The sequence below is a fragment of the Emydura macquarii genome, unplaced genomic scaffold (genome assembly GCF_026122565.2).
Source record: "Emydura macquarii macquarii isolate MOO-44397 ecotype Brisbane River unplaced genomic scaffold, CSIRO-AGI_Emac_v2 contig_2473, whole genome shotgun sequence".
In the NCBI taxonomy this organism is placed as follows: Eukaryota; Metazoa; Chordata; order Testudines; family Chelidae; genus Emydura; species Emydura macquarii.
Window position 1 is genome coordinate 8531318 of NW_027132610.1, and position 27670 is coordinate 8558987.

At 41.1% G+C, this 27670-nt stretch overlaps 1 protein-coding gene across 1 annotated transcript; it reads left to right on the forward strand.

Annotated features, from left to right (window-relative positions):
* The first annotated feature begins 865 nt into the window (after positions 1–865).
* POLR1D (RNA polymerase I and III subunit D) lies at positions 866–22019 on the forward strand. Its single transcript, XM_067562921.1, has 4 exons — positions 866–1047; positions 13505–13579; positions 20523–20812; positions 21228–22019. The coding sequence occupies exons 1-3, from the start codon at positions 1022–1024 to the stop codon at positions 20791–20793; spliced, it is 372 nt and encodes a 123-aa protein (XP_067419022.1). The 5' UTR covers positions 866–1021; the 3' UTR covers positions 20794–20812; positions 21228–22019.
* Positions 22020–27670: the final 5651 nt, after the last annotated feature.

The following is a 27670-nucleotide window of genomic DNA, read 5'->3' on the forward strand; positions in this document are numbered from 1 at the left end:
CTACATGACCAGCTAGAGCCCTGCTGGAAACAAAACTGAGCTGGGTTCAGGTCACAATCCCGGCTCGCTCCGGTGCTGTGTTACATGCAAGGCGAAGCCACAGTTGCAACCATAGTGGGGATGAGGGTAAATAACTCGCCCCCTTTTCCAGCCCGGTGATTACCCTGGTGATGCCCCCCCTCAGTGCAGTTTCAGATCTTGTGCATTTTCACTGCTCCTGGTCCCCTCTGCCTCCAGCTTGCCTTCCCGGTTCAGTGGGAACCGACTCACTGCGATGCAGCCCGATCACCAGCCTGCTGCCGCCGCCCGGCCGCCCTGTGCTGGACACCAGCATGATGAGTGGGTAACCTGAGTCGGTAGCATCCCTACTGGGCAAGGATGCGGCGGGAAGACGCCTTTGGGGATGGCGCTTTAGATACATTGTTGGGGTTTCTCTCGCCAGCAGTGGCAAGGGCCGGGGGCGTCACGTACCCAGCAAACCCCTCTGGGTCCGTGTTCAGAGAGGAAGAGCCTGAGCACGCAGCAACCCGCCCGTCTGCAAAGAGAAGCTAACACAGCGCGGGTGGGGGGAGCTTAGGGGTACCGGGAACTGGGGGAAGGGCAGACCCAGGTTTCCTCTGCAGGCCTCCTCCCCACTGAGCAGAATCGGAGTCAGTAAGGACAGGGGGACCCGAACCGCTCCGGGGTCAGGCCCGGTGAAGGTCGGCTGGGACACGAGCCAATCGCTCCCGCTAGGAGAAGGGGCTCCAGTCCGGGCCCCGCCGCACTACGCGACCCCAGCAGCTTCCTTCCCAGCTCAGCTCCGCCCCGCCCCGCCCCTCCCGGGGTCCTTGCACCCGCTGCCCCGCCCCCTTCCCTCCTCCGTCGCCGTCCCAGCCGCGGCCAGTGGATGGGCCCGGCCTTGCTTCCTACGCTGCGTCTGTTCTAGTCCGTGCCTGCCAGCCGCTGCTGCCGCCGCCGCCGCCGCCTGGGTGGGTGGCCTTGCGGGGGGTAGCGCCGCATCGACCTTCGCCCCGCCGCCATGGAGGAGGACCTGGAGCTGGAGAGGTGAGAGGCCGGGCGGGGCGCGTGTTTCTGGGCCCTGGGACATGGCGGGGCCCGCTGTGATCTGCCGCGCCCGCCTGGCGTACTTGTTCTCCGCCCTAGGCCCCTTCAGCTCTGCGGGGGGGGGGGCGAGGTGAGGACGAGTGTGGGGGATGGGGGGTGTTAGGAGTTCAGGGGTGAAGGGGGGAAGAGCGGGGGGGGGGGTGCTGACGTCGGCAATTCCTTCTTGAGGTTTAACTGTTGACTTCCAGACCCGCTCCTTGACATCCTTCTGGTGGGGCGGGGCCTGTGGGGGCTCTTGTGCCAGGCTTTAGGGGAGGCAGCCCCACCAAGGGCTGCTGCTGGACCCAACAAGATACTCATTAATCATATCATCTCCCTTCTCAGCTTATCTTGCTGCTGTCTGGTAACAGGAGCTGATTTAATGCTCACCTACTTGCTCTGTTGTGGGGCACGATGATGTAAGGTAATCTGCCTCAACAGGTAACGTTTGTAGTGCAGAGGGCCTTTAAGAGAGAAGCTGAAGCACTATTGTTCAATGGTGCTGATTCAAATGTTTAAATGTTGCATTTTCACATTTTTGTATAAAGTCACCTGACAGCATAATATGCCAGAAAATGAAAGTTGAATCTTTTTTTTTTTTTAAAGGGGTTGCTTTAAAGTGGATGCTACCAATTTCACTTACATCAACATCATGCCTGTGACCCATCTGTGCCTAGGGTAGCCCATCTGAAAATGTCAAGGTCAGGGTAGGATGCAAAAAGGAGAGCAGATGCTCTCAAACTAGTGGTTAACGCTGCATTTAGATTCCCCAACCAGTTACAAACAGTGCTTCTAATTCCCCATACTGGTTATCAAGAAGCTAAAACAAATAAATTACATAGCCTGCTTTACTACATTTCAGTCTCGGGCTGTCAGTCAGGAACTAGGTCAAGTAAAGAGATCAGTTATTTAAAACTCTGTTCCCTTTACCAAAATGTTCTCCCGACCCCCAAAGGATCAGCCATATTGCCAGATCAATGTAAGTTTGGATCTTACCCAAAATACCATGCTGCCAGTCAATCCTTTAGTAACTAAAATGAAAGGTTTATTATAAAAAGAAGGAAACAAATGAGAAGAGAAATGTTAAATGGTCAAAGCAATCAAATACATACAAAAAACTGTAAAGTCTATATATATGTCAGATTCTCAGTAGAATTGTGGAGTTTGCAGGCTTGTTGTACAGTCCCTCAGGTGTACATCCAATACCTGAATGAGTCTCAGTTCTTTCTTTCACAGCTTCAGTTAAAGATGAGTTGATCCAGAGGTAAGAATCAGGAATAAGATAATATGGATGTGATGCAGGTGCCTTTTATGTCCCTTTGCCATGTGCCTTGACCCAAACACAGGTACATAGCACATGGCATGGAAAAGCCTCAGAGTCCCTGTCTGTTGGGCATGTTCTTACCTGTCCTGGTGACTCATAAGATGTAGCCCTGGGTTCATTGTACCTGTGAGTTCCTTAATTTAAGAATTAAGCCATTAAGAAGGCTTAGTTCTGCTGCCGTCCTGTCTGGGGTATCACCCAGAAACATAGCACCAGATGAAATACCAATGTTTCAAATTAAGAATTAAGCCATTAAGAAGGCTTAGTTCTGCTGCCGTCCTGTCTGGGGTATCACCCAGAAACATAGCACCAGATGAAATACCAATGTTTCATACATATTTAGATTTTATAATACAACACTGATGCATATATATATAAATGTGCCTATCAATTTTAGTGAATTATAACCTTTCCAACAGTACATGGCATCTCTCGTACACACATTGTAATTTTGCAATATATTTACTAAATAATATTATAAATGGTTGCTCCTAATATAGACAGCGGCACAACACCCACATGGCTTGGAATATTTGGGAGGACAGGGGTCCAAGTTTACAGTGCAGAGACTTACAGACAAGAGACCTTGACTTTAGTTTGATAAGTAGAATTATTTTCCTATTCCTACAACATCAAATATATTTTATTTTAACCTGTCTTAGTTCACATAAGTGGTTTCCACAACTATGTTGAAGCATATACAGTTTACTACTAGAAAACATTTAAGATGTACTTTGCAGTACATGAAATGAGGTATGATAGTATTCCAGGATTGCTGAGGCTGCCAGTTAGTATGCAAGCCCTTCATCTCTCTATTGCAATATCATTTCCTACCCCTAGACCTGTTGTGAGGCAGTAATCTGATTCCTAAGTGGATGCATTCTGGAGAGTAGTTTATCAGAGAGGAAACTCAGGTTATGGGTGCGAATAACATAGGGGCATTAAAGATACTGCTGACTTCCTGTTAGAATTCTGAAATCTTCTGTAGGATTGGCTCAAGTTACCTCATTGTCTCACTCTGTATCCCATGGCCTGGTTATGACCTACTGGAACAATGTAACTACCAATTTTAAAAGTGTGCTCAGAAGACTTTCTGGACACCTGGCCCACATTTGTGGAATTTGCTTCTGGGAAGACTGAGCCTCAGAATCTTTGGAATAAAATGTAAACCCAACTTTTTCAAACTCTTTACTTCCTTAAGGAAAGGCATACTTATAGTAAATAAATAAATAAAATGAAACCTCCCTACTAAATGAAGAAAGATGGGAAATTTTCCATGTTCACTTTAATAAGCTTGTGTTGCCTCCCAGTACCAGTTATGGTTGCAATTGGATCACAGTGGAAGTTGAAAAATTAATAAGCCTTGTTCTGTTAATTGAAACAAGAAAAGCTTAATCTCTCACTTTATATTTATTATAGTAAAATTGTGGCTATGTTGACTGGAATAATTTTCAGGGAGAATAAAACTAGTCACTTTGCATTCTGTTGGGATGAGATAATTCATTCTAGTATGTGAATTGACTGATATCATATCCAAACACACATTCAGTTTACATGCAGGTTCATTTAGTTAACTATTCAGTTATACTTTCTGATTTGGAAATGGAACAGAAACATTTACCTTGTTGGTAAATCTTGTTGGTGTTGTGCTATTTACTGTGGGATTGTCTGCGTGGAATCACTAGTATAATAGTTCTTGCACCTTGACTTGTCATTATATATAGAATCTCTCATGAGATTATCCTTTAGCAGTATTTCTAACAATGATAGCATGGGTAGTGGCAATGCAAGCTTCCCACATTGCTCTTCCAGTGTGTCTTACACCTAACTAGAAGGAACTAACTTTGTGACTCCATTTTACAAGAAATAACTTGTTAACCCCACTGTCTTTCTCCAACTGATATTGTAGATGGGACAAAGTTTATAGTTGTGCTGGTGGAAGTGAGGGGATAATCAGGCCCAAGAGACTTTAATGATCCCTTTATCGCTATAATTCTTTGGTAAAATACCTCTTCTATGATCTTAAAAACAGTAACAACCACACAGGTCTGAAATATCAAACTAAATATGAATATGTCATGAGGGGTGGTGTGAAGATTTTACTGGCAAAAGTTTGGGATGGCTGCTTTATTCACTGTAGCAAATCTAAACTATACCCTCTTGACTTCTACCTATGCCACACAAGTTACAGAAAAGCTATTTTAGGATTTTTTAGAGAGTTTTAAAAATATTTATTTGAGCTATTTTTAGTCTTGGCTTCTGCATTTGAAGCCAGGTGCCTTAGCTACCATGAGTCCAACTGCTCAAGGAACCATACAGGTTTATAAAGATGACTTAAAATAGTGTTTTCTATATCTATAAGCATTATACATTTAAAGTCTGTTATATGGACATCTTCCAGGTCTAGAGCAACTGCTGAGTCCCATTGGGAAGCTGGAAGTCTTCCAGACGGGGAAAAAAATTCTAATTATTTGTTCACATGCAGCTAAGACTTAAGTCTGATGGTCTGACAAAAGAACTGGATTCTCCCAATTTTCTGGCAGTGACTTCATTCTCTCAGGCAAATTAAATTGAAAGATAGTTGCTGCTCTGATAGTCTAAAGCAACGATATTCAGACTGAGGCTTGCGAGCTACAAGTGGCTCCTTAATGTGTCTCCTACAACTCTTTACAGCACATATTAAAACAGTGTGTGATTTAATTATTAACCAATCAAGATGCTTTTACTATGTTATTAACCAGTTGATAGAATAATAATACTTGGTCAGTCATTTTGCTGTGGGAATAAAAAATACATATATATATATATATATATATATATATATATATATATATAAAACCTAAATATATCCCCCGTCACACTGTTTAAAATATGAATATATAGTACTATAGTAAATTAAACAATGAATTCACACTACTGTGGCTGTTTTGGGTAAAGTTGATTGCTAATGTGGCTCCTGAACCACTGAGGTCTGAGTACCACTTGTCTAAAGACAGTTCTCTATGTTCTGCTTATTCAGTTTTGGACTATTGTGCCAAGTTTTGTCACTTTTATTCTTTTTTTTTTTTTTAGTCTCCAACTCACTTGGTCTTGTAGTTTTTATTTTTCTTGCTTTAACATAAATTAAAATGTTACTGTCATCAGTAGTGATGGATGCTGAATTGGCTATCTCTTGTCATGTAACTCTAACACAGGCCGAGACTTAAAGCAATAAAAAAAGCAGTGACCACAGGTTGTAAATAAACCCAGGTTTCCCATTCGTATTTGCTACTATTTGTGGCAAGTATTGGGTAACCACCCTTTTCCCATAAATAACTTCAACTCCTTTCTGCTGGAAATTACAGGCTGGCAGTTTCCCCTGAACATCCTAGTATTAATTATATAGGAGAATATCCAGAATATATATAGGAAATCTTTCATAGCCTTACTGAGATACTAGGCCAAATTCCAATGTAATGTAATTGATGCTGAGAGTATAACTTACACTCCAAAGGGTAGATATACAAGGTTATAAAGCAGCTAACAGAAGAGTGTCAGCGTCTGACAGGACTGCATTATTTTTCACCTCCCCTGTGCTTACTCTTTCTGCAACCCTCACTCTTCTACCTCTTTGTCATGTTAGTTATTCACAACACCATTTATGTCATGGCCCTGAAGAACTTGCATTCTAAAACAATAAAATTTCCTACAGTTGAGATCTCCTTGCCTTGGGCCCTAGAACAGCCCAGCAAATATGTGGTCTTCTGGGAATATATTCTGGGAGAGCGCTGGATATACTCTTCATTGATAATCTCTTCCACAGTTAAAGCTGACTCCTAGCTGCCAGAAACATTTCACAACTCCTGAATAGCATCTCCTACTAGAACTGCCTTCCTAGTTTTCAGTGTCATCTACTTGAAATTGTTTATTCCAAATGCTAAAGGCCTTATCCCTGTGGACAACAAACTCCTTATATTATTGTTAAAGCAATGGGAGATAACAGTGAGAATTTACTTTTTGCAATGCACAAGCTGCACTTAAAATCTAATCCCCCTAAACTATAAACATTGCAAGTTAGGAAACACAGTTTAAGAGCTTTTTTTTAATAGCTGATTTTGTAGTTATTTTAATAGCTGATTGTGTGTGACATTGGGTATGTAATGCAAAGGTGATCTGCCAAATAAAAACTGAGGATGAATTTCTGTGTGGAATCTTCACTAATCAGGCTGTGCGGGGCTATTAGCACAGAAATAAGCTTAAAATAACACTTTTTAAAAGAAGTGATCTATTGGCAGCCTTAAAACTATTTAAAGACAATGGAATTCAAAACCAGATGAGTTAACTCCAAACTCTCCTCAGGCATGCCTTCTATTTGATTCTTATATGCTTATGTGGCACATTTGGCGTGTTTTTTAATTCTCTTTGCTGTTCAGTGTGGCATTCCTCAGGCTCCATTTTTTGAAATCCCTTTTCATCAGTTTCCATATGTATCCATTTAATTATTTCACATTATATCCTGTGTGTCCGTTGCTAATATTGTCACTTATGGATCTGCCTCTTCTTGCTGACTCCAGAACTGGCATCTTAGTCCTGTTCCAATGCTTGGACAAGCTGTAAAAATAGCTGTCAGGATCCTCAGATGTGTTGAAACAACAAGTAGATTCTCCATTTCCAGTTGTACTCATGCATAATAGAATGGCACTTACATTATCAGTAGCACTACCATCTTGAATTCTGATCTTCAGAGCAAAACAGGGTAAAGCCTGGTCAGTTCTTGAATGTAGATAATACTACAGCAAGTGGTTTTGTCAGTGGCACAATTCTCTCTACCACTATTGAATCAATGCTCCATCTGATGTTAGGGGACACAGTAGCTGAGCGCACCACAGTGTAGCATTTTATTTTATTTAAAGTGAATTTAGTGATGTTATATTACACCACCATGGGTTCGGTTCTGGTTGCTACAGTTTCAAGATCAACAAAGTGAAATTGCCTCTGGTGCTTTTCTTAAATTTGGAGGCTCCAGTAACACACAAAGTCCAAGGATAATGACCACTGAAACAATCACAAGCATAAAGTCTTATCTGTACTACAAATTTTATTAAAGCAATAAGTAAAGTTACCCATGCATATAGAAATCCTATAAAAAACTATGCAATCCTATAAAAACCTATAACTCACGCCCTCGAAGATTCTAGGGTCCAATGGACCTCTCAATAGACAATCATCAGTAGAAGGATAGTTCCTGCTCTGGTTTTTCCATGGGTCTTCCCACTCTTACCCAACCAGGGAACCCTCTTTTATATTGCAGTTCTTACCACACCAGATACTTTCATGCATATGCATGAAGGTGTCAACCTTCTTTCCCTTAACTGTTCTTCCACACTGCATGAATATTGGGGTGCCCTGTTTTTCATAGGTTGCGTGTAGTTCCTCTAATTCTCATTACCATCTATGCGTGACATGTACCCTGTGGTCAAGACAGACATTCAAAGATGTTACAATCAGATGTCTTGTGGTCTTGGACTATACATTGTGGTCTATTGTAATCCATTTTTCCATAATCTCATCTATTGGCACATTTTATGCAGTAACCTTGTGACCTTGCTGGCACAGGGTTATTCCTAGGTCACCCACTCATATCAAGCGTTCTTAAGCCTATGGCCTAGTATGGCTAAGCTAAAATCTTAAAGGTCTCAGCCTGTAGGCCTTGCGTTTCAGCCATGTATTACTAATACCCAGTACACACTCATAACTCCTAAATACTTGATCTTATATTTCTATAATCCTACCATTTAAATCTATTTAGCATAGATTATATATGAAATAACATGATAAATGGATGACAAAATGAACGAATTGGCTACAACAGTCTTTCAGATGAGTCGAATGGTTCTGGTTAAGTCATTGATCCCAGGGAATTTTTTTAGGAGAGGTTAGTCTCTATGTTCTTTGATAAAATGAGCCATCTCTAGTTGTGTAAGATGCTGTACTGATTTTGTACCCGTCTGTCCCCTCCCTTTAAAGGGCTGCATTGTATCAGTGAAGCAATTCCAGTATGTGTATTACCTTTATATGCAGTGTTGTTGTTGACATGTTGATCCCAGCATATTAGAGAGACAAGCTAAGTGAGGTAATATCTTTTATTGGACCAATAAAATGTTGGTGAGACAAGCTTCAAACTACACAGAGCTCTTTTTCAGGTCTGGGAAATGTATTCAGTATGTCACATCTAAATACAACATGGAACAGATTGTTTAGCATAAATAAGGGGTTCACACATATTTCAAGGGACCATTCAAGGTGAAGTGACTCATTAATACCTCTCTAATATTAGAGAGACAAGGTGAGTGAGGTAATATCTTTTATTGGACCATAATGAAATGAAATGAAAACTTAGGGTTTGATTTACAAATGCACATACACAATTGCATGTCCTAAGTTGCACATAGAGTTGTTGGGCATTTATTTATGCAAATGAGCATTGGAAACAAATGGTATTTTGCATGTGCAAGTACCCAATTATGGTAATTGCATGTGTAAAGTAGGCACACAACTGTGCACATATTTAAAAAACTAGACCCAAACTGTCGAGGAACAAAGTATTGGTAAGGTCAAGCTGATAACCTTGCCCTGAAGCTGGGGTGTTGTGGAGAACATTCTAACAAATGCTCTACTCATGAAGTCAACAGGTGGAAGATATGACACAAGAGTCTCCCTCTTCTGGGGCACCAATCAATTATCCTGTCTATTGAAATCTTCAAACCACACTGTTTCTGCAAAGCCTTTCAATAATAAATCCCCAAAGAAAAAGTGTGTGTGTGTGTTTGTTTGTTTGTTTGTTTAAACAACTGCAATTTAAAAAACAAAACAAAACATTTTGTTCCACCATTGTATTTGTCTGTCTGATATAGATAATAAACCTTTTGTGGAAGTAACTTTTTTCCTCAGTGTATCGTAGCCCAAGAGCACAAAATACGCCAAAAAATATATATATTAGTGACTGATTCTGAAGACCTGATTAGGAAACTTCAGGTCAGAGAGTTGCATGGTAAAAATTATTATAATGTGGTAAAAAGTTTCTAAGATAGCCGGATGGAAGTGGATAGAAACATCTTTAATCTTGGGAAACCAAATTTTGTTTGTTTGTTTATTTTTGGTGCATTGTAAGGTCACAGTGTAGCCACACACTGGCATATATTCTAACTGGATCTATTTAACAGCAAGGTCAAACATTTTCCATTATTAAACAGACCAGTGCAAAAGGCCATCTTGACTGAAGAGATTAAAAGGATGTTGATAGAAAATTATTTATAAACTGAGATAAACAAGGAAAGGAAAGTCAACCCTGACTGCTGAAAATATATGGAGGAAAATTACTTTTTTTACAAACGTTCTAAAGGGAACCAGTAAAGACATATACAGTAGGACAATAATAAACTGATACACCAGCTGGTGGCTTTTTGTACTATCAGGTCCTTATCACAATGGTCAGCATATCTTGGTTGGCAGACATGAAATGCTATGAGCTGAATAAAATTCTTTAGATGTTGAAGACCTATTTAAACAAGTATGCTGCAAATGGGTGCATGATTAGGCACTATTATGATGTTAAAACCACTAGTTTTGTGCTTGTAAATTTCAACAATCTAAAGGTAATAAGCCATTGGACTCGGATGGTTTATGCCTCAGAATAAGAAGATATGTCTTGTGAGGATGTAGCAAACCAGTTAGCTTATATGTTGAGTCAGTCTAGTACCACATTAGAGGATTGGAAAGTGATTTATATTACCCACCTATTGTTTTTCTATTAACATGAACCAGAGGCTTATAGACTAGTTAGTCAACTCATTTCTACCCGAGACTAAAATAAATTAGTCTAAAGAACAGACTAGGTTTTGGCTCAAGATTAAAGGTACAGGAATTGTAAATAGTAAGTCGCATAGTTTTACAAAGCATAGATAACATTTTTAACATGAGTTAGGCTATTGACACAGAGGGGGCTATGACGTTTAGAGCCCTGTGTGGATACAAAATTTGGATCTGCATCCGATCTGCAAACATGGTGAACAATACATCCGCAGATATCTGCTTTATATATATAAAGCGGATATCTCAGATTTGTAGGGCTCCAGATACAAAATTTGGATCCGCATCCATCTGTGATCTGCAAACATGTTGAACAATTTACAGGGCTCTAATGATGTCAAGGAACCACATAAATGCATCCGTTTTAGGCCTTGTCTACACTACACGGTTAGGCTGATGCAAAGCACCTTACATCGACCTAGTTGTGCATGTGTCTATGCTCATATTGGTCTCCGACTGCTGCAAGCAACCCATTATGCAGACATAGTAATACCACTTCCCTGAGCAGCATAGAGCCGCAATCAATGTATTTAGGTTGGCCCAGTGAGAGGGTAGATACTGCATTAGTTATGTTGATACAATCTGTCCTCCAGCAGCTGTCCTACAATGACCCATACTGACCACTCTGGTCACCTTTGTGAACTCCACTGTCTAGAGGTTATGGAGACCCGAAGCTCCTCTTTTCCCTTTAAAGCCCTGTGAATTTTTAAAATTCCTTTTCCTGATTGCCCGGCTTGGTGAGCACACCTAGCAGCTCTCCATTGTTGAGCGGAGATGCCCATGATGGCTACACACTCCAGACACGCTCCTGTCTGGAGTAGACAGGAAATATTGGATCTTCTGGGTTTGTGGAGGATAAGAGGCTGTGCAAGCATAGCTATGGACCAGCTATAGAAACGTTGACATCTATGAGCAGATTGCAAGGTGTGGAACTGCTGTGTCCAATTTGCCCTTTCAGCTGAGGCTGGCTCCCAACAATGCCTCTCTGGTGATAAACAGCAGACCCTTCCAGGCACTGTTATTACCCAACTCAACAGCAGGTGGAGCCCCTCACCCAGCTAGATAGTAGGAATGTTTACTTGGGCTGCCTCTGCCTCTGTGACGCTGTCAGTAAGCTACAAACCTCTAGCAGATAACATACTCACACAGGCATTGACACTCAGGTAGGAATACACCCAACTGTGGTACATGAATGCTTTCCCTCAGCAACTCATGAAACAACACTAGAGAATGGCATCAGCTAATTCCCCCCTGCCTTTATGCACTGCACCAAGAATTACACTGTCTTGCTCTAGTCAAAATCTGGCCAGAGTAAACTCATTAATTAGTCTGCCCTTTCCCTCCCCCCCGATGTGGAGAAAACATACACCAGTCTTTGTTAACTGAGCTGAGATTTCCCAAACACTTCAATCCAAGACACATTGTTTTAGATAAAATTATAAAACAGATTTATTAACTACAGACAGATTTTAAGTGATTATAGGTGGTAGGTGTAAAGGATCAGAGCTAGTTACCAAAGAAATAAAAACTCTGCAGTCTAAGTTCTTATACACTAAACAGGATTTGAATCAGCAATATCTCACCCTGGCTGATGATACAAGCAGGCTACAAATTCTTGATACACGGGCTGCATCTGCTTTGTAGCCTAGGTTCCCCTTCCCCATTCAAAATCCTTTGTCTTTCAGATGTTCCTTCAGGTGTTGAGTTGTGGGGGAATGAAGACAAGTGATGTCACTCCCCCTCTTATATAGTTTCTTCCGGCTTGATGGAACAGTTCCGGCTTGATGGAACCCACAATGCTTGTGGGTTGGTGATCCACCCTCATTGGTCAAGCAAGGTCCATTGTCTACATGCTTTCTCTCTGTGAAGCCTTCTGGGATGACCACTGGGAGAGTGGATTCCCTTTAAGGGTCCATTAGCATGTCTGGCTATTTCCTTGTTGTACCTGAAAAGCTGGTTGCAGATGTTTCTTACCTCCAAACATATTTCAATAGCGCACATATAACACATTTTCATAACTTCACATCCAATGGCAGCACCTACAATTTACAGGATATTAATGTTTAGCAGATCAAGACTTTTAAAATGATGCCTCACAAGGCATACTTCGTACAAAACGTATCATAAAGATATGACAGTGGTGAATATGGGGATTTCAGGGTGCTGTACTGAGGCACAGAGTTTCACAGTATCTTCCATAGTTTCCATGTTGAGGACCTGCTTTCGATTTGAAACTTCTAGCTGTGGAGAATTCCTCCTAGTTCTCTCCTCTCTGGTGGCCACAGTCTGCCTATTCTCTTCTGTCTCCAGCCAGGTAGAATGCCGCTATGACCTCTTGCCTGTGGTGGTTACAAACTCTCATGCCTTCACTCTAGATTCTTCTCTCTCTAGTTTCTTTGTGGCCGTCTCCATTCTTTCTTGAACCCGGGGTACTGGTGTTTTCCTAAACTCATTGTGTATGAACTCTTCAGCTTCTCTGATTCTCAATAACATCTCAACTTGCCCCTCCCATCCAACAATCTTTTCCTCCAGCACAGCCAACAACTTCTTCTTCATGCATAGAAAATCTCTTCTGGCTTCGGGCAGGAAAGAGAGCTGCCAAGTGATTTTTCCATCAGTGTAGATAATCCATCTCTCTGAGAGGTGGTAACTAAGTCGAAGGAAGAATTCTTCCATTGACCTAGCTGTGCCTACAGTAGGGGGAAGGCTTGTGAAATTTCACAGTCCTGAGTGATGTAGCTTGGTCAACCGAAATTTTAGGTATGGACCAGGCCTTAGTTTAGATCAGGCCACTGAGAAGTCCCTAAATAGGGTACTCCATAGGTTGGTGATGAGTACTATTGGTTTTCAGTGTTATATCCTAGAGCAGACTGTATTTGTAGAGTAGTAAAACTTGCTGTCTACTCTAAAATTGGAAATAAATAGTGTACGTGATGAGTCTTAAGTTTCTTTAATGATTGGTGGTTTTTTAATGTGAGCAAACATAAAGTGATGCATTTTGTAGCTATTGTTGCCTTTCTGTTTTTTTGCATTGTTAGGTAAAGATTTGGGTTATGACAATGAAAGGGAAATGAGGAGTTAAACTTAATTGCCACCTCTTCCAGTTGAATTGCTTCCTTATGTAAATTGGTGGTATTATCACTTCAACATATAAACCAGCTTTTCTGTACTTCCAGGAGTTTTTAATTTTTTCTTAAGTGGTCTATGAATCTGTTTAATATTTTGTTTTTTCCTTTTCATATCTAGAAAGGCAGTAGAAGAGCTTCTTAAAGAGGCAAAACGTGGGAAAACCAGAGCTGAAACAATGGGAGCTATGGGTTGGTAAGTTCTGATGCAAATAAAATTTAAATAAAATCTACTCTACTTTTTAAATGTAGGTGGAATGAAAAAACACACTAAACAGTATATACAAAAAAATTAAACAATAAACTTTACACTTACCATATGGCAGAGCTTTCATCTCCAACATTTAATTTTTAATAGGATAACATTAAAACGTTTATTTTATTGACTTTACAAATTGATTTCTCCAAACATGATAATGGGAGATGCAAAAATTTTAACTCTCCTGACTGGGGTGGAAACTGAAGAAAGTTCTGCCTGAGTGAAGATTCCCATATCAAGCATTTATAGAATATACCAGTTTGAGAACAAGTGGTACTTTCTGTATTAGCATGTCCTTATCACAGTGGTCGCTGGATCAAATTGAAATCAAGATATTTATGAGCCTGGAACATATTTGATAGTCAGTTTCAACATATATGTAGTTGATTGTTAGCCAGTAAACATTCATATTTGTACCTAGGTTGGACTTTTTTGTGTACACTAAAAATACTAATTAATGTCATAACAAAGAAACTTTATGGCAGTTATTTTTATTATAAATTGTCGTCTTGCAATAAATTTCTGTTTGAGTTTATTTTTTGTTGTAGTTTAAAGTAAAATACACTTTTGGAAATGGTTATTTTTGCTCAAGACTTTTAATGTAATCTTAAACCCAGGAGATCTTAATTTCCCTCCAATTAATATTAATTGAAAGAAAATTAATATTGTTGAAATGTTTTACTATACATTATGGCAAACTGTTAATACACTATTTTCATTTTCGTAGTTACTCCTTCAAAGTATACCTGCACATAGTACTGTAATACAGTGTGGTGATTTGATCAGAGGAGTAGTTCATCAGTTCAGTAGTTGTATGTCTTTAATATTAGGCACTCTTAGACAAATTTAAGACTGTTCACAAATGCAGATTGCACCAGTTTAGGGAGACCAGTTTCTAACATGTTTAAGATCATGTCTACATGTATAGCGCTACAGCTGCACCATTGCAGCTGCAGCGTATGTGGTGAAGATGCTTTATGCTGACGGGAGAGAGCTCTCCCGTCACCATAAAAAATCCTTTCGAGCAGCATAAGCTATGTTGGTGAGAGGAGCTCTCCCTCTGACATAGTGCTGTGCACACTTATGTATATGCTTAAATCGGTGTAACTTTTATGTCACTCAGGGAGGTGGAATATTCACAACCCTGAGCGACATAAATTTTGCCAACATTAGTAGTAGCATAGATATAGCCTAAATCAGTTTGTAGACAAGCCATGACTCTTGCAAGTGGAAGCTATATGCCCTGAGATAATGGGTATGCCCTCACCACCAGCAGGCGTCTCATAATTTGTTTTTAAAGTAGCTGAAATGACTTAAAGTAAACTGGTAACTTGCTTAAAAGAATCATTCTTTTCACGTAGGTTAGGTCTAGACTTAAAAGTTATATCTACATAGCTATGTCAGTTGGGTGTGAAAAGACACACCCCTGAGGGTTGTAGCTATGCCAACCTAATCCCTGGTGTAGACAGTAATAGGTCAACAGAAGAATTATTCTGTGAACCTAGCTGCTGCTTCTCAAAGTGGTGGATTACCTAGACTGAAGGGTTCTCCCTTCCTATCAGCATAAGTAGTGTCTACACTGAAGCACTACAGTGACGCAGCTGTGCTGCTATAGCATTTTAAGTGTAGACATGCCCCTCGTCTTAACTATTTCGGTTAGAAGTGTGATTTTTATACCAAATAATAATGTGGTGCAACCCCCTAGTGGGGATGCAGTTACATTGGTATAAAGGTGCTTCTGTTGGTTATAACTTATATACAAGGAGTAGAAGCACATGCGTTATAACCAATAGAAGCACATGCGTTATAACCAATAGAAGCACCTTTATACCAATATAACTGCATACACAAGTAGGGGGTTATACCAATTTAATTATCTGTTTCTAAACCATTATAGGCCTGGTCTGCACTTAAAACTTACATTGACATAGCTATGGAGCTCAGGAGTTTGAAAAATCCATACCCTTGAGCTCTGTAGCTATGCTGACCTAACCTCCAGTGTAGACGCAGTTAGGTCGATGGAAGATTGTTTCTCTTGACCTAGCTACCTTAGTTCAGGGAGCTGGAGTTCCTACAGGCTTGGTCTATATTTACCTCCATGATTCAATGGCAGTCGACGGGAGTTACGCAAAGTACAAAAGAACTTGCGTAACTCCTGTCGACTGCTGTGCTTCTCTTCTGCACGCTGTCTTCACTGCACTGCACTGACAGGAACTGTGTTCCCGTTGATGCAGTGCTACACCACTTGCGGGGGTGGATTAATAACATCGACTTCTGGATCGACTGAGCGAGTCTTCACTGACCGCTCAGTCAATCCAGATAAGTCGATCTGACGGTGGCAACTTTGCCACTGTCAATGTAGACATAGCCACAGTGACCGAAAAACCTCTTCCGTCAATATAGCCTGCGTCTGCATTTGGGGTTACAGTGGTATAGCAGTGGTATAGCTCTGCTGCTAGAGCACATGTAGTGTAGACATACCATAGTTCAAGAAGTATGAAAACTGTAGACAAACCTTAGGGTTTTATTCTTTATCTATGCTAGGTCTAGGTTTGGTCTTGTAAAAGTTACCTTATGCATCTTGCAAATGTCTGAGTTAAATTGCATATGGACTTGCAGTCTAATCCTGTGTTCACTCTGAAAACGTTTCTAAAATGAATCATGGAAAACGGAATGTTTTTGGAAAGATTTGAACAAAATCTTTTCAATTGGGTGTGTAATGAGAGAACAGTTGGGGAAGGGGCAGAAAGAAGAAAAAGATAATTTCATGCCTGTGTTTCTAACTATACTCTTAATTCAACCTTAAATAATTCCTCTTTCGTGTCTATATACTATTTTTCTATTCAATAACAAATAGAAATCCTTAGTCAGAAACATTGTGGGATCCAAATTGGGGATAAGACAGGAATGTTTTGAGAGCATCCCTGTTTGTGTGTGCGTTTGTTTTGATTGCTGCTTATCTCTATTTGACTGTGTCCCTGTCCTATTTCTCCTCTCTAAGTGCAGGTCTATAGTTGCAATGGATGAGTGTTCCTATGCTCTATATAGCAACAGGCACCCTGTATATTGCATTTCTAAGTAAAATGGATTAGAACCTCGTGGCCCAGTGTCTTCATCTGTTTTACTAACAGAAAGTACTCCCAGTGCACTGGAGTGCAGAATTACTCATCTGTAGTTGTTTGGCAGATATTCGTTTGAAAAGGAAGGTGGCTCATTGTTTATTAGGATGTGTAACGGTTGAACTACAAATATTAAAATGCCATTAAGCTTCATGCTTAATTACGTGATAACATACATTCCGTCACCTACTACAGAACCTGTGCTTTATGCATACTTCACTTTGAAATGTTAATGTTCTTTAATATTTTTAATCTAGAATTTTTTAAAATGAAAAGTAATAAGCACAAATTCCATTCTGTGGATCTGTTTGCTAGTCAGCAGAAGAATGCTTTGTCCTGCACAAAATGCGTATTTGCTGTCCTGTTCATTTGAAGTCAAAGACTCAATTTCCATCGACTTCTGTAGTGTTGGATCCAGATCTTCAATAAAGTAAGGGCTAAAAGTATACATCTTACTCAGCAAGGCAAAGGCTTTCACCTCGCTAGGCTTGTCTACCCTAAAGAAACATTCTAAAATTTTCCCACCATTGCTAACACTGATGAAGCCCACCAGTCAGTAATATGAGTCACTCCCAAACTTTATTTTTCACAGTGCCACTGTATATATACTACACAACTTTGTAGAAAAACTTTTGAAGTGTTCCTAGGACTATTTCTTATTTCCTTCCATCCATAAAGCCATAATCTTTAGTTAGGAGTCTGGTTTGGTTACACACCCACTATAGAAGGGGAGAAAAAATAAAACTGACATTTAAAATGCCTCTTAAAACTAAACTAAAATAGCTATTTCTAGACATCATAATATCTTGACTTTAATATCCAGTGGTCCTGAAACTTTCTGATGCTAGAAGAAATTGCTGTATAAGAATAATTTCTTTCCAGTGGAATAGTACTTCCATCTCTAGTTGTGCAGTGTGGTCATAAGGTATCCAGACCAGGAAGGTTACTGGTCCAGGTCTGAATATTACTGTCAGCCCCAATGTAATTTTGGGGAGGGGGAGAATTGCATTTTTGACGGAGATAAGGTGACTAACAATTTGAGGCCGTTTGAAGTTGAGATTTAGAATATTATAATACATTAGGGAGATTGCAGGTCAGATGGTCGAATGTAATATGGATATCACCACCACATGAGAGTATAATATATGTATCAACATTTTGTCATGAAATGGAACAAATCCTTTTATGTGTGTACCTATGGAAAAAACTACCTTAAATTTGCACATCTGACCATTTCCCATGCATACTGCTCAAATAATCCATCTTTTCTGTTCTATTTTAGCAGTCTAAACTGTTCATATTCAAAATGCCACCGTTTGAAAACTAAAAAGTATGTACATGAAGTGCTTTATTCTCCCTCTCTTCAGTATCTTAGCATGACAGGAGTCTGGATTGGATCAAGAACAAGCAGGGAACACTGCCTTGAAGATGATTATTTGCTCATCAATCTTTAGGTTTTAGCGATTTAGATCTCATTGTAATGGGTTATTTTATCCCTTTGCTGCTAAACTCTCACTTCATGCCTGCACAGATCCCAATGCCTGATACCTGTTTCACCTGGACTGTAGCCCAGCTCTGCTTTAGCCTCTTTCTGATCTGAGGCTGATGAATCTCCCTCCACCCCATCAGTTTTTCTCCCCAGATGACTGAGTTTCCTTCATTTCAGTGTTGTGCATGCAGTAACTGTACCATCAAAAACAAATAATTTAATAAGACACTATTTATTTAAAGAGATTGTTTTATAAAGGCAGAGACTGTCTTGCCATATACTGTGCCATGCACATCAGTGCTAAAATAGTACATTTGCTTTAAAAAAGAAAGAAAAAAGCTAGAGCAAACAGACAAATACAAAGCATTTAAACTTTTAATCCGGGCACAGGTTGCAAAAAGCTGCCGTAATACTGTAAGAAGCTTAAGGTGCAAAGGTTAAAGCTGGTAACATGTTTTCTGATATGTTGGAAAAAATTCTAAGCTTTATCATTCATGCCTAGCCTTGTCAGCTACAATAGCTTGTCCTTCCAGGCTGTGTGCGTGCTTCCATAAAATCTTCTCTTTCAGTGAGCTGACTGGCAGTTTTTTATACAGAAGATAGGGTGTTTATTAAAATAAAACCCAAAAAACAGACAACCACCCCACCCCACTCTGGAAACCCTTGAGTTATCTGCTCAAACTTGTTCCTTGTTTACTTCTTTTTGTTCTTTGGCTTATGCCCCATCCCCTCAAGAAGGCTCGTTAACTCAATCCAAATCTCTTTGAACATGTTTGATCTTGATCCTCATTCCCACCTGCCATGGGAAGCCACTGGGTTGGGACAAAAGTACAGTTCACACAAAGCAAATGCATGCTGTTCTGTGTTAAATTCAGAAGTATATCTGACATCCAACCCAGCGTATCTGTCAACACATTCACTAACTGTTGGAATTTGCAATGGAAGCACTATCCTGTTGGAAAACTGGTAATCCCACATTTCTGGTCACTTAAACAATTAAACTCAGATTTGTTTAAGATATTTAGGCGCTGCAGTGCTTGGCCTTGCATTGCCTAACTGTTTTAGGAGCCTGAATCTCATTTTCTAAAGGGATTTAGGCACTTAAGGGTCTAAATCCCTTGGAATTCCTGGGGCCGAAGCAACTGCAATCCTTGACATTGCTGTTTGTCCCTTCCGCCCCCCAGGGTATTTTTTGTGAAAAGTCAAGGACAAGTCACGGGCTTCTGTGAATTTTTTATGATTGCCCACAACCTGTCCCTACCCGTGGCAGAATATTAGCCTTATCAGTTAGAGGGCAGAGTGCCACCTACTGAATCAACACTTCTAACTCTGAGAAATTCTTTGAAGGTGTTCAATCTGCACATAAACTCTAAACAAACAAACAAATAAAAATGTCTGTGCAGCTTACAAGGGTAAAGCAAATCTTCAGAAACTTTCTCTTATTCCAGAAAAAAATGCTTCTAAATCAGATACCAAACAATCTTAGTTTTTATTCAGTGCATCAGTAGATGATACATGTCAGAAGATTGTACAAAATATTGTAAAAAGTTAATCCTAGCAAGAAGAATGAAATAAATGCAAAATATTTGGTTAATAAAACTAACTGATAAAAATAAAAATTGGTATGTGCTAGAGATTACAAGACGAGCTGCGATATAGCAAAGATTAGAACTGTAAATGGGATTAGTATCCTGGGTTTTTTGAAAAATAAACTCACTTCTTTTGAAAGACATTTCCCAAACCTAAGTTAAAAATTTTAATAGCCTATCTATTTTATTACTATAACTGCTTAATGGTCTCATGCAAAAATGCCTTTTACTTTCTAAATTTCTCAATTCATTAAATAAACTACACTGAATATAGTAGAACATGATCTTGCAGACCTTTCCCATCAGACTTGGAATATATTGTAATTATTCAGGAAAACAAATATTTAAGCATTGACAAATCATTTTTAATATGAACTATGTAGGTCCACATATATAGTATATAATATAAGCCTCAGCCTCCACATCTTATTTTTTTCTAATCTGTATTTCCTCCCTATTTAAAGTAATGCAGCCATTCTGTTTTCAGCCTCAAGACTATAATAAAAAGGGAATGGGAACATCCTGAATGTCTTTTCCTGTACTCAGAGTTTACACTAGGTGGCATGCAAGGAAAGCCAAAACCACAAACTTGAGTCTCTCTAAAAATGTGGGGAATACTCATGATGAACTTTTATATTTGTGTTAAGATGTTGTTGTGTGATTATTTTGAAATGTCTTTACAGGATGAAATGCCCTCTTGCAGGTACAAATAAAAGGTTTCTTATTAATACTATTAAGAACACGTTACCCTCCCAAAAAGAGCAAGACCAAGAGGAGGAACAAGAAGAAGACAGTAAGCAGCCTGAGCCAAGTGAGAGCAGGAAAGAAGAAAAACCAAAGAAATATAGAACTTATCCTTACACACCCAGCTTTCAGGCCAGAAGAAGAGTCAGCTATTCTCCTCCTAGGTACCGGAAAAGGAACCGGCACACAAAGGATAAGTGTGAAAAGTGACCAAGCAAATGATGAGAAGGTGATGAATACATGCTGTTATAAGCCAAGAATGTAATTAAACTTTGGACTGCAGGGATGTTTATTAGTCTTTAAAGATATTGTTCAATACAAATCTCTTAGTTGGCAATTGCTTTGGTGAGAAATAACCTTGGAGTGGTTTTATAGTTCCTCCTTAAGAGAAAATGAAGTACAACATTAATTTGTTGATTAGTTTAGAACTACGTACTTCTCCCTTTATTTTTCTCTTCCCTAATTAAACTTAAGTACTTGCTGTCAGTGGGTCTTGCAAGTTAATATATTTCACTGTTCAGTATGATTAGTCAGTTTACCTTTTTGGAGATTAATGTAAGCAAATGTGTATTTACATGCAAAATTGATGGTTACTTAAACTCAGTTAAAAAACTTCTTCATTTGTGTTGGTGTTAATTTTACAGGATAGATCAGATCTGAAGAAAGGAAGACTGGAGCACTCCTAGCCCACATGTACATTTTCTGTAGCTTGTAAGAGGTCAATATCATCTACTGAGAGAACTGCTGACTTCTGTAGATGCTTTCTTTATTGTTAAAAACAAATTTAAAATGGGTAATCTTAGCTTTAATACTGAGGAGGAATTAATTGTAAAATGGAATATGGTTCACCTGTTCCCATGTGTTCTACAAACTTATCAGAGGTGATGGCAAACATTAGCAGTGATAAACTATAGACGCAATAATTTTATCTGTATTTAGACTTCTTTCTTCAGAGGAAGAAGTTTGAAAAACATAAAGACACAGTGCTTTGAAAACAAACCTCAGCAGCTAAAATTACCATGTCTCTATCCAGGGCTGTGAATTTTACAGCTAAATATATTACTAAAGCCACAAGGCAAGAATTAAAAAATTGTTTTCTAACCACTGATGTAATAACTTTCAAAGCCTGTGTGACAATTTTGTAGTGGTACAATTATAAATACAATTTGTGACTTTGAGTACACATAAATGTAATTACACATCAATATACTCTGTATGTCTTCATTCTCTGTGTTCTCATTACTTGTTTTTTGAAGCATTTGGGGTTTAAATATTCTCAGACTTTTTTTTTTTAAGTTTCAAGTGAGTTGAGAATAAATCTGAAATGTTAACTGAGGATGCATCATGTATCATCTGTAAACTTGGGGAAAATGAGCATTTAAGATTGCTATGATTCTAACTTTAGAATAAACCGAAACATGAATAGCTTAAAAATACTCTTGCATAAGAGGACTCAGTCGTTTTTAAAAGGCTTCCTTAAAGGGACATTGCCAAATTTCACGGACTCCAACATATAATTAACTTTAAATATTAATTTTTCATTACATTTAAAATAGCATAGGAAAAAATTATACTGTAAATACTAAAATAATTACCATCAGTTGAATTCTTCTAAGTGTATCTGCCAGTGATTTAAATAAGGATTTACTTCAGAAATGTATTAAATTAGGACTGCGTCGTACCAAAGAGGAAATATAGGGGGTAAAAAGTAAGAGTTATGCCCACTTTTTTTTTTTCAACTTCAGAATTGCGGAATTCAGTGTTCCCCTCCATGGAGAGGGGAAGTGGCTGTGAGCTGCTGCCAGAGACTGGGCCATATGGGCTCCCTCCCATAGGGGTGAGCATGGGATGGGGAAGTGGTCCTGAGCACATCTTCACAGGTTTCTGGAGGAAAACAAAGTGGGGAGAGAGAACCTTCCTATCTCTTCCCAGAGTGAGTCTCATTGTTCTGCTAAGGGAGCAGGGGAAATGGGAAAATAACTCTTTGAGCAATAGTAGCAAAGGATGTTGGTTTTGGTAGCTAGACTCAGGGAAAAGGAATGGGGAGGGTTGTCGTTTGAGGGGAAATTGGAAGGGATTGTAAGTTAGTAGTTCTAGGATTCCGACAATGTTTTATCAGTTTTATGTCTTGTCTTTTTTTTAAATTGTAAGCTCTGTAGGGAAAGAACTGTTTGTTTGTATAGTGCCTAGAACAAGGGGGCCCACTCCTGGGCAAGTCTCCTAGGTGCAACCAAAATGTCCCCCTCTCCTAGGAGGCAGTGCTTCTGGTCTGATGAGGTACTCTTCCAGATGGGATTCCTTTTGCTTGTGTGCATTGTGACTCTGGCAAACCAGGTGCCAGCTCATGCCAAGGCTCCTAGGCCTCACTGAACACTGACAAATACATAGTTGGAAAGCAGTCTGGCTCACCTGTGTGTTAGCCTTGTTAAAATAGATGTTAAGTTTATAAGTAGGGCCCTATCAAATTCACGGCCATGAAAAACGCATTACGGACTGTGAAATCTGGCTCTTGTAGGGGGGTTGCAGTATTGCCGTCCTTACTTCTGCACTGCCTTCAGAGCTGAGTGGCTGGAGAGCAGCAGTTGCTGGCTCTGAAGGCAGGGTCCCCACCAGCAGCAGTGCAGAAGTGATGATGGTCTGGTCTGGGGTTGAGGTCGTCCCTTTTTGGGGAGGGCCAGTCTTATGGGTGGACGACCGCCCAGGGCGCCATGGTCAGGGAAGCACTGTGGTCATCCCGCACAAATGCACACAGCCAGCCCAAGGTCCCTTTAGCCCCCTAGCGCTAGGCCCGGAGCCGGGGAGGGGCAGGGCTGGGGGCTTCTACTGTATGCCAGGTTCCAACTGCTAGTCCTGGCTGGGCTTGGGAGGGATGGGACTTCCTCTTCCCCTGAATAGGCCACTCCTGAGGCTGGGTCAGACCCACTTGTGGGAACCTCCCCCGGCTGCAGGAAGCTCTACAGCTGCTGTCCAGGATCCCAGCCCTGAAAGCAGGGCTGCTCCCAGCACCAGCACAGAAGTAAGGGTGGCAATACCCTATCATGCCACCTTTACTTTTGCTCTGATGCTAGTGACAGAACTGCCTTCAGAGCAGGGCTCCTGGCCAGCAGCTGCCACTCTCCCGCTGCCCAGTTCTGAAGGCAGCACCACCACCAGCAGCAGCACAGAAATAAGGGTGTCAATTCTGTGACCCACCCCCCTACTCCCTTTTGGGTCGGGACCCACAGGGTTACAACACTGAAATTTCAGATTTAAATATCTGAAATTGTGAAATTTAAGATTTTTTAAATCCTATGACTGTGAAATTTACCAAAATGGACCGTAAAATGGACCTTATTTATAACAATGCATTTAGTGTTTAGACTTGATGAAATGCTTGTAGAATGCTGCATGTATTGATCTCACTTATAACATCTGTATCCCATGGTATGAAGTTATAATGAGAGTTTGCATTGTACACCTCTATAACTGTGTAACTCACCAAACAGAAGCATTAATTAATGTAAAGTAATGGTCCTTACACAAGAAGGCCCACTGAAACCAAATGAGGCACTGTGAAACATCAAAGGACAAAGACTTTGTTGATTGCCTCCCCACACCCATGAAGAGGAGATGGGCACAAACACTTGTCCCATGAGTTTGAACTCTGGGGGAAGGGAATAAAAATCCCTGACCAGAAGGAACTTGAGGGCTAGATTTCTAAGCATAAGCAAGGGATCCCCAAGCTGCTTGGCTTGGGTTAGCTCTAGAGAACATACAGAGCTTGCATATCACAGCATTTTCTATTACTTTTTGAAACCTAAGACTGTGACTCATTTGTGTGTGTATGTTTACCTGCTACAACCTTCTAAATAGCTCTTATTTTTTTCTTAGATACTAAATCTTTAGTTAGTTTATTATAGGATTGGCTAAAAGTGTTACCTTTGGTGTGAGGTCTAAGGTACAATTGACCTAGGGCAAATGACTGATCCTTTGGGACTGGGAGTAACCTGAACATTGTTGTAATTTTTGGTGAAAGGGAACATCTGTCACATAGGCAAGTTTGCCTAGCTGGCAAGAGAAATCAGAGTACGCAAGGGGACTGTTTGTGACTCTATATGTTTGGCTGCTATAATGCTTGAGGAGTTCATGTTCGTTACTTAGTTGGTGAAATCTAAATATAGACCTCTCAACCAGTTTGGGGTTTGTGCCCTGCTTCTTGACATTCTGCCCTGAGACTGGCACTCACACTTATCAGCTACTCAGAACACCTTGACATGCATGTCTCCACATTTTTCTGTTTTTCCTCTCTTTTTTTCCCTTTATTTCTGTTGGTCTAGGTTCTTATAATGATATCTATCTGAGCATATCCCAAGAGAACCCAATTCACAAGAAATATGCCAGTGGGCTAATTTTCCTCCATACTTCTCTCAAGTTTGTTGGGGCTATGCAGCTTTAAAGAAAATAAGAAAACTTTTTCTTTCTCTTCTTCTGCCTCTATCTCCTCCTTCTGTTCCTTGTTGAGGTTAGTTGCAACTGTGAGAAAAAACTCACATTGTTCAATGAACCTTAAACTTCATTCTGAAGGTCGTGAGTTTTATGGTCTCTCCCCTTCTGTGATAATGAGTTCCAAAGCCTTGTTTCTCATGACTTTTAGCTTCTGAGTTCCCAAGGAATAAAGTTGTTGGATAGTTGCTCCCTTTAATGTCATGGACCAATTCCATATAGGGACTTGAGAAAATTAACAAACCTTGACTTTGGCTACTCATGGAATAATGGGTCAGTGTAATACTAAACAGAACATTGGCTGCTGCATTGTGAACTAATTGAGTTCATGATTGGCATGCTTGTCCCTAATAGGGTGAGTTGTAATATCCAGCCTTGTGGTCCTGAAGGCATGGATCCCTGTGGCTAGGTCTCTGTTCCCTAGCCAGGGATTCCCAAACAGTAGGCTGTGGCCCACCTAGCCCCAGGTAGTCTGCCATGGATGGAGTTGGAGGGAAATGGGGGGAACTTTGCCCCCCTCTCATACTGTATACATGGGGGGAGTGCTGGTGATGGCCCACGGCTGAAGGAATCCAGTAGCCCCTGGTGGCCAGCAGAGAATCATAGAAGATTAGGGATGAAAGGAACCTCAGGAGGTCATCTAGTCCAACTCCCTGCTCAAAGCAGGACTAACCTAACTAAATCATCCCAGCCAGGGCTTTGTCAAGCCGGGCCTTAAAAACCTCTAAGGTTGGAGATTCCACCACCTCCCCAGATAACCCATTCCAGTGCTTTACCACCCTCCTAGTGAAAAAGTTTTTCTTAATATCCAACATAAACCTCCCCTACTGCAACTTGAGACCATTGCTCCTTGTTCTATCATCTGTCACCACTGAGAACAGCCTAGCTCCATCCTCCCTGGAACCCCCCCTTTCAGGTAGTTGAAGGCCACTATCAAATCCCCCCTCATTCTTTTCTTCTGCAGACTAAACAAGACTAGTTCCCTCAGTCTCTCCTCATAAGTCTTGTGCTCCAACCCGCTAATCATTTTTGTTGTCCTGTGCTGGACTCTCTCCAATTTGTCCACATCCTTCCTGTACTGGCGGCCTGAAACTGGGAGGAGAAGGGGATGGCCCTGAGATGCGGTAACTCGCAGGGCGGCTGGAGGGTTCACTGCTATAAGCAAGCTGCCAAAGGCCTCTCACCTGCACATTGCAGGTCCTCAGAGCCCAGCCAGGAAGGGTGACAGGGCCTGGCCCCGGCTCCCCACCCTGGGGAGGAAGAGAGGCCCACAGGGAGACACTGACTGATGGGCTGATGCTGCGTTCCAGGCCTGCACCAATTGCCCAGCCACCATGCCAGGGAGTGCAACACTTCCCCCCACCTTGAGAGTGAGGCCCAGGTAACACCTCCCAGTACACACACACCACTCCAGCACCCCCCAACTGTACCTTCCTCCAACTGTATCCCCCTCCCCCCAGCAGTGTCCTCTATTTGGGGACATGAAATATGGTAACCCTAGGGACCTTCCCAGTCTGAGCCACCACACCCCGTGGTCTGTGACTGTCAGGCTCCCTGGCATATCGGCCCCATGGACTTCCCAAAGACTGGGGCTCAGCAATGCGGCTCTGTTCCTGCCTGGAGTCTACAACACCGTGATTGGGACCATCAAGGTAACCGCTGGGCCAGGTCGGGATTGAGCACCTGCCTCTGCCCAGCACTGGTAGTCCACGAGCCTTTTCCTTGTTCCTGGGCAGGGGGAGCCTGTAAGGCACACCAGGTCGTTGGGTGGGTGACTGGGGCAGAGCTGCCAGGTGACTGACCAGCTCAAGGCATTCAGCGGACTGATGAGGTGGTGGGGGTTGGCTGTAGCACTTGCCTAACCCCTTAGCCCTTTCACTGGCCCTGGTCCCTGCTGAGGCAAGGGGCTGTGTATGGCCTGCAGGGCCCCTCTCCCTGATGGATGTGTGTTAATAGTGGGCTGCAGTGTCTATTGCAGCTGCACAGGTAGGTCTCATGGGGAAAAGTTTGGGAACCCCTGTGACCTCGGTTACACTCCCAACATTTTGTCATATTTTGTTTTCCTCTACCCGCCCCCCCCCCTTTTCTTCCTCCTTCCCCAGATGCTCCTAGATGTTAGCTGTTAGGCATTTGCAGCTGGTATATTACTAAACCCTGTTGGGACAACACACCAACCTGTTTCCGAGAGAAGGTAAAACTGACTTCAGATCAACGATATATACGTAGGGTGCAGTGATACAGTCTAAAATAATCCCTCTGTCAATTCTTCAATAAAGGAGGGAGGGGAGGGAAGGGAAGGGGAAAAAGTAATAGTTTGGGTCTCTTCAGGCAGTCACTATACTGAATGGTACTGTTTTTCCAATTCACTAAGTCTCCCATGGGAGAGATGCTATTGGCTGGTAGCCACATCAGAGAAACTCCCATCATGGGACCATGCAACTGTTTCCCAGTAGCAGAACAGGCAAACTACTCTTTCCCGTGCCTCCACTTTTCCATACACAATGATTTCTGCTATGCTGGTGGGAACCATAACGTGGTAATACACTTCTACACTTCTCTTTATAGAGGAGATAGGCACACTTTACAAATGCTAATTTTGCTTCAT